Source organism: Dipodomys merriami, unplaced genomic scaffold, assembly GCF_024711535.1.
Source record: "Dipodomys merriami isolate MVZ:Mamm:240054 unplaced genomic scaffold, mDipMer1.0.p SCAF_19, whole genome shotgun sequence".
Taxonomy (NCBI): Eukaryota; Metazoa; Chordata; class Mammalia; order Rodentia; family Heteromyidae; genus Dipodomys; species Dipodomys merriami.
Genome location: NW_027203270.1, coordinates 23,151,285 through 23,162,232, shown reverse-complemented (window position 1 = coordinate 23,162,232; position 10,948 = coordinate 23,151,285). Strand labels below are relative to the sequence as shown.

The window sequence follows — 10,948 nt, the reverse complement described above, 5'->3', positions numbered from 1 at the left end:
CAACAATACAGAGTCAGAGTGCTGTTACTATTTGTAGTGCTGATAAGGATGGCCAGCTTGTACTAAGCATAGCCAGGTGGACACAGGGCCATATCTGTCAATATATAGTATATATATATATATATATATATATATATATATATATATATATATATATATATATATATACTAAAGTAGTATACTATATTATAATAGTATACTATAGTAGTCCTCTAAGATGACAGTGGACCTAGAAAGTTCTATGTCATGCAGTGCATTCCTCACGTTTGTTGTGATGTTGGTGTAAACAAACCTACAGTGCCACCAGTTATATAGAAGTAGAGCATAACCAGGTGTCTGTGGCTCATTCTATAATCTAAGCTACTCAGGAGGCTGAGATCTGAGGATCATGGTTTGAAGCCAGCAGGGGCAGGAAAGTTCATGAAACTCTAACTCCAGTTAACCACCAGAAAACTGGAAGTGGAGTTGTGGCTCAAAGTGGAAGAGCACTAGCCTTGAGCAAAAAAACCTCAGGAATAGCACATAAGCCCTGAGTTCAAGTCCCATAATTAACCAAAAGAAGAAGAAGAAGAAGAAGAAGTCATAAAGCTGTACTGTACACCCTAAGTGAATTCAACACTCATCCTGTGTGGGTATATAACCATGAATCACCTAATGACAAAGGTCCTTAGAATGTCTCCCCACATTAGCAGAGTATAACACACATTGCTGTTTTACTAGTATCACTTCCCTTTGCCACCAAGTCTCCAAGCCACAGTTCCTATCCCTCTCCTCAAGCTTTCTAGATCTAGGGCCACCCCCTTAGCTGCCTGCCTGTGGCCCTTTGCCAGCCCCAGGTGAGATCAGTCTCCATAAACCCCTCCACTTTGGCCTCCTGTCTGCTGAACCCCAGCCTTACCCCTTCCTCTCTGAATCATTTCAAAGCCAGCAGTCCCCTCCAGGGACTTCCCTGGATCCAGGCTGACAATGACAGCACTGGACATTTGTGCACAGCCTTAAGCAGAGAGGGAAGGGCAAGACCTCCCTGCATCCTCCCAATCCAGGAACAGAGCTGGCTTTCAACCGCCAAAACTGGAGCCTCCCTTTGGACAAGCTCCTGCTGAGGTCTCCTTGAGGAAGCACAAGGGGTCAGCTCCTGTGCCACCCAGACTCAAGGGATCTGGGGCAGACTAGGAAGAGTCAAGACAAGACATGTGGTGAAGGCTTTCCTGCCCATCAAAGTCTATCCTCTTGCCGGTGAGCTGCTTCTATAGATTCCTGAACTGGCTAGGAATTCTTCTTAGAAACAGATGCAGCCCCTCAGGCTTTCACCCTTCCAGATCAGAGGGCAAGAGTGAGAATACTGATGGCTAGTCCCTCGCAGTGGGCCTGGGTCTAGGGATAGGTTAAAGCCAGACTGGCCTCTGCTTTCCTGGGCCTGGGGCTTGGGCATTTCAGTGGATATCGCTACCTAAGGCCCTGGGCCTTAGAGGCTCACTGCCTTAGCTGTAAGGCAGGGCCAAGTTTTGGCTGGGAACCAAGCAGGACATTATGGTATATGAAGATGTATGCTAGGCTATACCAGAAGAGTCGAATTTCTGCCCAGGATCCCTTAGACAAGCCTGGATCTTGTGACTCTATGGTGACTCCATGGCCTGACTATTATCTTCCCAGCGGGATCCCCAACATGTGTCCTGTGGGGCTTGGGGTTCCCCATATCTATACCTTGGAAGTGTCATTGTGTCCTGTGTATACATAGCACACAGGGATCACACATACACATGCTTCATTACACTCATTCATGAGTGAGCTTGCCCACACATGTGCGCCCATGGCTAGTCTGGCCCCTGCCTGGGCTGTGCTCCTTCTTATCAGCTGCTTCCCAGTTTCCTCTGCCTGGATTCTTGGGGGCATGAAGGCCTGTGCACGTGGCTTCCCGACCCACATAATGAGAGGAAATGCAGTCATCAGCTCACAGGAGGGATTTCAGGCTGTGATTCCAGACACTGCTCCCTAACTTGTGCTGCTGATCATCCCCCTCCAGGAGCCCCTGCCTGTTCCCCAGGACCCCGTGGAGCCCACCCGAGATGTCTGTTTTTGGCTTCTGGAGCCTGCTCACAGCCCTTCTCATCCTGCTCTGCTGCCTAGGTAAGCCAGATGCCCAGATCCCCGCATGTGGCCATCTAGGTGTGGTCCTGTCCGCTGGACACCAGGCAGGACATGCCCCAGAACTCTGGAGAATAGTGGTGTGTCAGAATGAATGGTAAGGGGTAGGAGGAAACTCAAAAGGTAAAGGGACACAAGGGCCTAAGGGAAGATGAGAGGGTGTGCCATTTAGAAAGGGCCTAGGGGATAGCAGAGGATATTCCCAGGTCAAAACGAAAATGAAATCCCTTTTAGTGGGTAAAAGGGGAGAAAAGGCCATCATGAGCTTTGGGCAGTCTGCCACATGCTTTCAGGACTTTTTTTTACTGACTATTCATGGCTTCTCAATCAAAAGGGAGACTAGACTCCTTGATGGGTAAGGAAACTGAAGCTCACATAGAGAAGCACATAGCCCCAGGCTTTGCAGCCTTGGTGAACTCACCATACACCCGGGAACTCTGGATTCAAATCCAAATCTGTCTACTTACTAAACCTTCTACCTGCTTTTTGTTGCTGGGGTCAGGGGAGAGGGACTGGGGATTGAACTCAGAGCTTCACCTTTGTAGACAAGCATTCTACCACTTGACCTTCCTACCCTTTCCCCAGCCCTTTTTGCTTCTTAATTTGTTTTCAGATTGGTCTTATGCTTCTGATTCTCCAACCTTCACCTCTCAAGTAACTGGGATTCCGGTTGTGCACCACGATGCTCTCTTGCTACTTTCCCTCCTATAGGCCACTATCTGAAGGCTGAACGAGCCGTGCTAAGGAAGGTGGGGGTGGGGGGGAGGAGCCCAGGACACCAGCTGAGCCTAGCTGGTTGGGGACCCAGCACCTTCCCGGTCTTCAGATAGTGGAGGTGGACACTGAGGACTCAGACACCCTCTGAATGTCTGTTTTGTCTGGGACTTTGTGGTATGAAACCTGGGCCTTGCCTTCTAGAAGTTCCAAAATGTCTAAAGGAGCATGAACATACAACAGGATGTTCTGAAAGTAGTTCATTACCTTTCTGTCCCCATCTCCCCTGCTTTCCTCCTCATTGCTTACCATTACTCACCTTGATCCTATTGCTCCCAACATACCAAGCATGCTTCCAATGGAGGCTCTTTGCATTGGCTCTATCCTTCACCTGGAAGGCCTCACCCAACACCTTTGTCATTGTCCAAATGCACCATCTCTCAGTGCGGCCTTCTCTGACCACAGTTTAAAGTGGTGTCCCCTCCCTACCCACTTCTCCAGCATTTCCCTTTCCTGAGGTTCATGTCCTCCCAACATGCCAGATGTTCTGCTTGATCTTTGTCATTGTCTCTCTTCCTGGCCTGGCATAGTGCCAGAATCTGACAAATGCTTAAAATGCATTTGTGGAAGAAAGGAAAGGAGGGGAAGAAGGACTAACCCAGGACCATAGCCCAGAGCTCACCTCCATTCTCAGAGGGGCCTTCTTCAAAGAGGAGGGCATGCTTGGCTGGGCCTTGAGAGAGGTGGAAGGTGAGGGATTTGGTTTTGGAGCTGATAGGTAGAGGGACTGGAGGAAGGCACAGCCAGGGACAGGGAGAGGTTTCGGGGCAGCCTCGTAGGTGTAGCCCTGAGGCCTAGGTCTGACACAGGGAAAGGTGCAGAGGGTCAGGCCATAGCCTTTCTTCTCGGGCCCATGGCCCTTGATTCCAACTGCTGGTGGGAGAGAACTGTGCTGGCAGGCAATGAGTTGCTTCTTGGCATTTCTGTCTTCCAGGGTCCGGTGGACAAGCATTTGAGGTATACATATGGCCAGAGAAGCTGGCAGTTGAGATCAAAGGGTCTACGGAAGTCAACTGCAGCACCAGCTGTCCCCAGCCTGATAAGGGAGGGCTGGAGACGTTCCTGAACAAGAGTGCCATAGAGGACCACCACCCTCAGTGGCAGCGGTTCTTGATCTCCGACGTCTCCCAGGACACAGTGCTCTACTGCCATTTCACCTGTGCCGGAAAGCAGAAGTTCAGGAATCTCAGCGTCAGCGTGTACCGTGAGTGGCTGGGTGTGGGGGCCTTCCTTTCCTGGGTCTACAGAATGTTCCAGAAACTGCTCTGTTATGGCTCCTTGAGATCCTGGGTATGAGAATAGGCCAGTGAGCTCAGAATCTGCCCATCTCCTTGATTGGACTCTTTGAACGCGCTGGCATCTCAGAAGTAGGCCACTCAAGTTTTGAAGTCACTGGAACCAAGGTTTACACAGATCCAAAAGTCCTTTCCCAACACAGGGTTGCTAGTGCTCCTTGCACAGCTCAGCTGCCAAACACCTTACATCTATGACAAGCAGTGGGGGGACATCATGAGAACTGGGCTTTCTCTAGAGCCTTTTATTCTACGAGGGGAAAAGCTGAGGTGTCATGTGGTGTTCTTATCTTCCCCTGAGAACACATGGCGAACACACACACACACATACACACACACACACACACACACACACACACACACACGCTCCTATGACACAATTCTCTCAACACTTTGGCTCCAAGACTGAGGCCCTCCCCATCACCAACATCAAGGGCTCAAATGTCTAGAAAGATGTGCTGATTATTATATGGGGTAGGTGTGGGGAAGGGAAAATCTAGAGTATCAGCACAGGCCCTGTTTGGTAGTTAAGGACACATGGGGCTGGGAAGATGGCTCAGTGGTAGAGTGCTTGCCTTGCATTCAAGAGGCTCTGGGTTCAATTCCTTGGCACCACATAAACAGAAAAAGCTGGAAGTGGTGCTGTGGCTTAAATGGTAGAGCACTAGTCTTGAGCTGAAATGCTGAGGGACAGTGCCCAGGCCCAGAGTTCAAGCCCTATGATGGACAAAAAAAAAAGGAGCATGATGGTCATGAACTTGACCTTGGAGAAGCAAGACAGGTCTGACTCTAGTCCCTACCTCCTCCTCCTCCTCCTCCTCCTCCTTTGCTTTTGTCAGTCATGGGGCTTGATTTCTGGGCCTGGGTGCTGTCCCTGAGCTCTTCAGTTCAAAGCGAGCGCTCTCAGTGCCACTTCCGGTTTTCTGGTGCTTAATTGGACATAAGAGTCTCACGGACTTTCATGCCTGGGGTGGCTTTGAACCGTGATCCTCAGATCTCCTGCGTAGCTAGGATTATAGGCAAGAGCCACCAGTGCACGGCTCCCTACCTTCTAAGTAAGAAATTTCACAATCAATTCCTTAAGGATCCCATTTCAATGAGCTCTCCCTTCCAAGTCTCTCTCAACATAATAATAATAGCTTTAATGTTTGACATCTGTATTTAATATCCAGAGAGGAAGGAGACAGATTCAAACTTTTATATCTTTCCAACTGGCTGTACAATTTCTGAACTTCCTCTTTGTCAACTCTTAATTACCTCCTTCTTGTCTAATCTCCAAATTTCATCTATAAAACTACCACATAGCTGGGCACCAGTGGTTCCTGCCTGTAATCCTAGCTACTCAGGAGGCTGAGATCTGAGGATCGAGGTTCAAAGCCAGCCTGGGCAGGAAAGTCCACCAGAAAACTGGAAGTGCACTGTGGCTCAAGTGGTAGAGCACTAGCCTTGAATTGAAGAGCTGAAGGACAGCGCTCAGGCCCAGAGTTCAAGCTCCGCAACCAACAAACAACAACAACAACAACAACAAAACACTACCACATAGTACACTGTGTGGTACTGCATACTGAAATCCTTCCTACTTCTCTCTACACGACAGCAGATTAGGCCCCTCACCCTTAAGTCTATCTAGGGACTTGAAATATTAAGAGATGGCCCTGGCCAGACCACACCTCTCTCCTTTGTCTCTTGCAGAGCGTCCCACACAGGTCACGCTGAAGCTGAAGCCCTCGAGGGTAGGGGTGGGCAAAAACTTCACCATCGAGTGCACGGTGCCAGAGGTGAAGCCCCTCCAGAGCCTCACCCTCACCCTGTTCCATGGCAAGGATATCCTTCAGAACCAGACCTTCAGTGGTGCAGTGCCTGCCTCCCAAGAGGCCACCACCACCTTCAACAGCACAGCTCAGAGAGAGTATGGCCTCCTGAACTTCTCCTGCCAGGCTGAGCTGGATCTGAGGTCCCTTGGTGGGAGCCTCTTCCAGAGCATCTCGGAGCCACAGACCCTTGAGGTCTATGGTAAGAGCCACCATGGCCACCCTCGGGAGGCAGACAAATCCAAATTCTCATTTTCACATGGATGGGGAGTATACACTCAATCTTGAGACCTTATTCCCCTTCATCTTCAGTTCTTTAGGACCCATTGTTCTAGAAGTCAAGAGAACTCCACTAGTTCTCGGACTTTTTTTTGTCAGTTGTGGGGCTTGAACTCTGGGCCTGGGCACTGTCCCTGAGCTCTTCAGCTCAGAGCTAGCGCTCTACCACTTGGAGCCACAGTGCCACTTAAGGTTTTCTGGTGGTTTATTGGAGGTAAGAGTCTCACAGACTTTCCTTCCCAGCTGGCTTTGAACTGTGATCCTCAGATCTCAGACTCCTGAGTAGCTAGGATTACAGGCATGAGCCACTAGCACCTGGCTAAGTTCTGGACATTCTTGAGCCACATGGTATTGATCAAGGCCACCTGCTGTTTTTGGCCTTGGCGCCTCTCTATAATAAGGTTGGCCTGCCTGCTCTCTGACATCCCCAGGGCTCTGCTGTTCATGACTGTGTGGACCAAAATGTTCTGTGTCAGCTGGGAGTTTCCCTGAAGCTCACCGGGATCTGCCTAAGGATGGGCTTCACCTGGATTGTGCCAAATCCATTCCATGGTGGCCAGCCACTATATGCTAGTCTTTCGGGATACTGGCAGAGGGACATCTGCCAGGCCTGGTTGGTGGGGTCACTTTTCTTCTAGCGAGCCAGGATGATCGGGGGGGCGGGACAGGTGGACACCCAGGATCTTGGCACCTGATGACTTGTGTTCTTTCCCAGGGCCTGTGCAGGACAACCAGATGGTCATCATCATCACCGTCGTGTCAGTTCTGTTGTTCTTGTTTGTGACATCTGTCCTGCTCTGCTTTGTTTTGGGCCAGCATTTGCATCAGCGGCGGACAGGTACCTATGGGGTGCTAGCTGCCTGGAGGCGGCTGCCCCGGGCCTTCCGGGCACACCCTGTATGACCCGCCTAGCCACTAGCATGGTAATACTGGAACTCAGCATGACTTCAGCCCTGGTTGAAGGACTGTGACAGCAGCACATGACTTTGGGGACACTCTTTTCTAGCCTAAATACAGACCCGTGGACATAACCCTGTGTTCTCCATGTCTGTTCCTGCATGTAGAAGGCACCAGATGTGGCCTTCTCTCCCTCAATATCTCCCTCAGATATGCTCCTTCACAATGGTTTCCAGAGCCCAAGTCTGCCCTGAGCAGCCCCTCACTGACCAGTCCAGGCCCCGGAGGACCACTTCACTAGGAGTGACTGATTCCTACTATGGGGGACCATCCCCAGTGGGCTTTGGTCCAGAGGGCACTCAGGGACCTCAAGCCATTCCTAGGAGCAGTACATAGCCCTGACTCCCTTTCTGCTAGCAGTTGGCTCCCTGGGGTGAAGGCATCACTCTAGGCCCAGCTCAAGGGTCCAGAAGGACTCTGTTTAGCCAGCCATTAAAGAAGCCTTAATCTCCTGGGAGAAAGGAGGAGTCCCTTCATTTCATACTCCATTATTAAGCCAAAAGGTGACTCTACAGCCTTTATTGTTTCAGAGACAGAAGCGGAGGGCAGAGGTAGGCCGGGGCTCTGGTCCAGGCAGACAACAGTGGGACCACATGGGTCTCACACAGCTTCTTGGCCCTAGACAGGGCTTGCAGGAGCAGACACTGGGTCAAGATGGCAGTGGGATAGAAAGGGCCTGAACCACTGGGAGAGGGCTCAGCAGGGAAGAAGGACTGAGGTGTAGGTACAGAGTAAGCAGACAGAGAGAGCTGTGGAGGACTCCAGGATTATTGAAGCTGATAAGGACCTGGTGAGCATCCTCTTCATGGCAGGCTCTCGGCGTCATAGTAGTCTAAGGAGACAGCATCTCATCTACCCTCCCTCCTGCCTCAGGAGCCACCCCAAACTCCCACCACCCCTGCTGAAGGGTACAGGACAGTGCCCACAGCAGCAACAGAACGCATTCCCTTCCCACCTCCCCGCAGGGCCCATGGCCCTCCTGCTTCCTGCTCTACTCCCAGGGCTGGCTCCACTGCCTTCCCACCAGGCACCCTACCTGAAGCTGGGGGTACATCTGCACCCACAGTCTCTGTGGCACTGGGAGGAGGAGGTGGGGGTACATCTCTCCTGAGGTGGGAGAAGGAGAAGAAAGACCCCTTTAGAGGCCCTGGGGTACCCTCAAGGGTTTTACCCATAAGCCCCTGCCAGTTCTTTTAGCCCAGCCCTGGCCCCAGAGCGGGAAGAAGCAGGCAGTGCCCAGATCCCTCCCAACCTTACTTACATCCTTCTTTGCCCAGAGCCAGGAGGCAGGTGCTGAATCCTAGCTGCATCCTGCCTGTGAGGACGGCTTGGAGGAGGGGACAGAGGAGGGGCTGGCCAGGGTGACGGGGGGCTCAGGGGAGACATGAGCCAAGGCAGGTAGTGGTGGTGGAACACCAAAGGCCCTTCCTCTTGGGTGTCCATCTGCTCCTCCCATTCTTCGCATTGTCCCCCCTGGTAGACCTAAGCATGAGCAAAGGGTGAGAGGAAGATGGTGACTCTGATCAGCCTCTCCCTGCTCCATTCTTCCATCTCCCAGCTCAGATATGTGTTATCACTATACACAAGCAAATGTGCATTCACTATACATGAGCAAGGCACTTTGGAGATGCTTATTCCTTACTTTGTAGGTGGCTCCAAGAAGTCGAACAACTTGCTTAAGATCTTGCAGCTAATAAGCAGCAGAGCCTAGGCTGGGGGGTATGGTGAATGGTAGAGCACCTGCCAAGCAAGTGCTAAGGCCCTGAATTCAAACCCCAGGACTGTCATAAATAAGTAAGTGGTAGAGCAAGTGTGACCTACGAGCTGGGATAGGGAATCTACTGAGATGCCCCTGCCCTTCAGTGATGGGGGTCCTCACCCCGGGGTCTCCTGAGACCTGGGAGGAGGAGCCACAGCAGTTCCTCAGGGTCTCCTTCTGTTTGGTCTTCCACTGACCCCTTGAACCTTCCTTCTCCATCCAGCCCTTACTCTTCCCAACCTCTCAGGACACCCATTGCTGGCAGAAGAGGCTGGGCCTTACTGTGGCCTCCTTCTAGTGCTTTCCTCTATTCGCACTCCTGACTGTTACCACTGTCTGTCAGAAGCATCCTTCAAACCCTCAACCCAGGATTAAAATTCCACCTAGTTCGCCAGGGCTGCTTGGAAGGCCACCAGGGGCTCTCTTCCAAGGACCCTTCCCCATCCCCCCTGTGGGCATGAACGCTATGTCCTCCCTTGTGCCTGTCATACTTATTCATGTATTCATTCACTTGCTCAACAAGTATCATTGAAGCCTCTGGTGCCTAAGGTCCAATGGTAGCTGCTCTCCTGGAGTCTGAAGTCCAGAAATCTTGAAGGGAACTTTGGGGGTTGAAGACCCCTCCCTTCCTGAAGGCCATAGCAAAGGGATTTACCCAGAGAGGTAGACACTGGCTTCCTGTTCCTCGATGCCCAGAACTTTTCCACTAGTAGGGGACCCTAGTAAGATCTCCACTCGGGGCCCACACCCCTACGCACCTGTGGGCCAGGCAAGTCTGGCTTTGGGCTCAGCGCCTCTGCTACCAGGCGACTCAGCAGCAGCTGGTGCATTTGTGCGTTCTGCAGCATCATCAGCTCCAGCAGGTCTACAGACCCGGGGTTCAGCAAGCATGTCCGGGGTTCAGCATGTCCACCTGTGTTTCTCCAGCCAGCCACAACTGCCTGCCCCCCACCCCTGCACCCCAGTCACTCCCATGCAGAGCTCCCAGGCCCCAAAAGTGGGGGGAGGAGTATATGAGACAGTGCACAGGGCAGAGAGGGAAAGGAAGGGTGACCCCCCAAATCTCACCTTCCTTCACACGGCTGGGCTGCGGGGGCATGGGTGGAACCCACGGGAGGGGCTGCAGGATGGTCACCCAGGGCTGGGGGTCATGAGCCAAGAAACTTAGCCCCGCCACATGGGAAAAGCCTGGAGTATATCGTGCAAACCCCAACACACCCTTCCGGCCCTCTCCTTCCCCAGGGCCTCCACTTTCTCTGTTCCAGCTTCTTTCTTTCAATTCGGGGATTGAGGGAATCTCTTTTCTCATCCTCTTCCTACATGCTCTTCAGAATCCAGCCCCTCCGCTCCAAGGTACCGCAGTAAAGGCAGCCTCTGCTTCCTGGCTCAGTGCACTTACCGTCGGGGCTGCACTCTGTGGCAGGGTGCTATAGTTTCTGCTGTCCCCAGACGCCATGGCCTGTTCCTGTGAGTCCTGGTTACCCGGGTAACACAAGTGACAGAGCTCCTCCCAGCGTGCCTGGGCCTGTCCAGGTGCCTGGGCCACAACCCAAATTCCCACCGGAGCCCAAGATCTGACTCCACCCCTCCCCCAGCTCCTCTTCCAAGCACCTCCCCTGACCTGGGGCTCTCTAGGCTTCCCGTCCTTACTGTATTCCTCCCTGTACCTGGCGCCCTTGCACACCCCCAGTACTGCACCTGTGGGAACTTTTCCTTGAGTAAACGAGTGAGTGAGTAGGCGAGTAGGCTTCATTTCCAGGTCCCAGAGCCCAAAGTCAGTGGTTGAGTTCAGTAGCAACAGAGAATGTTTATAGGAGCAGGCTGGGGGTGCTGGGCAGGTGACTGAGGAAGGCCCAGCATCTGCTCCCTGTCACTCTGTCATTCAGGAGAGAGGCATCCTGAGGACAGAGTGGTTTCTGGGCAAGACCAGA

At 52.2% G+C, this 10,948-nt stretch overlaps 2 protein-coding genes across 5 annotated transcripts; one reads left to right on the top strand and one right to left on the bottom strand.

The window, feature by feature from the left end:
- The first annotated feature begins 1,968 nt into the window (after positions 1-1,968).
- Positions 1,969-7,719, top strand: LOC138830421 (intercellular adhesion molecule 2-like). Its single transcript, XM_070026797.1, has 4 exons — positions 1,969-2,127; positions 3,854-4,123; positions 5,904-6,224; positions 7,017-7,719. Exons 1-4 carry the CDS (start codon positions 2,067-2,069, stop codon positions 7,202-7,204), a joined length of 840 nt encoding a protein of 279 aa, XP_069882898.1. The 5' UTR covers positions 1,969-2,066; the 3' UTR covers positions 7,205-7,719.
- Positions 7,720-7,768: 49 nt separating this feature from the next.
- Prr29 (proline rich 29) lies at positions 7,769-10,494 on the bottom strand. 4 transcript variants are annotated; one of them, XM_070026795.1, is made up of 6 exons: positions 10,417-10,494; positions 10,086-10,137; positions 9,776-9,882; positions 8,520-8,740; positions 8,295-8,365; positions 7,769-8,090 (listed from the first exon to the last, which is right to left on the bottom strand). In XM_070026795.1, the coding sequence occupies exons 1-6, from the start codon at positions 10,471-10,473 to the stop codon at positions 8,062-8,064; spliced, it is 537 nt and encodes a 178-aa protein (XP_069882896.1). In that variant the 5' UTR covers positions 10,474-10,494; the 3' UTR covers positions 7,769-8,061. The 4 variants fall into 4 exon arrangements, with proteins under 4 accessions (XP_069882896.1, XP_069882895.1, XP_069882894.1 ...); XM_070026794.1 differs by having other exon boundaries at positions 10,086-10,158; positions 10,417-10,490; XM_070026793.1 differs by lacking the exon at positions 10,417-10,494 and adding an exon at positions 10,236-10,410 and having other exon boundaries at positions 9,776-9,971.
- Positions 10,495-10,948: the final 454 nt, after the last annotated feature.

What these genes read in the sequence shown, in the direction of transcription:
- LOC138830421 (XM_070026797.1), top strand. Translation starts at nt 2,067, where the DNA reads ATGTCTGTTTTTGGCTTCTGGAGCCTGCTCACAGCCCTTCTCATCCTG. An exon ending in CATCCTGCTCTGCTGCCTAG is followed by an intron (nt 2,128 to 3,853) that starts GTAAGCCAGATG and finishes TCTGTCTTCCAG; the next exon opens with GGTCCGGTGGACAAGCATTT. An exon ending in ACAGACCCTTGAGGTCTATG is followed by an intron (nt 6,225 to 7,016) that starts GTAAGAGCCACC and finishes GTTCTTTCCCAG; the next exon opens with GGCCTGTGCAGGACAACCAG.
- Prr29 (XM_070026793.1), bottom strand. Translation starts at nt 10,326, where the DNA reads ATGAGAAAAGAGATTCCCTCAATCCCCGAATTGAAAGAAAGAAGCTGG. An exon ending in GGAAGGAGAGGGCCGGAAGG is followed by an intron (nt 10,138 to 10,235) that starts GTGTGTTGGGGT and finishes ACCATCCTGCAG; the next exon opens with CCCCTCCCGTGGGTTCCACC. An exon ending in GGCTCTGGGCAAAGAAGGAT is followed by an intron (nt 8,366 to 8,519) that starts GTAAGTAAGGTT and finishes CTCCCACCTCAG; the next exon opens with GAGAGATGTACCCCCACCTC.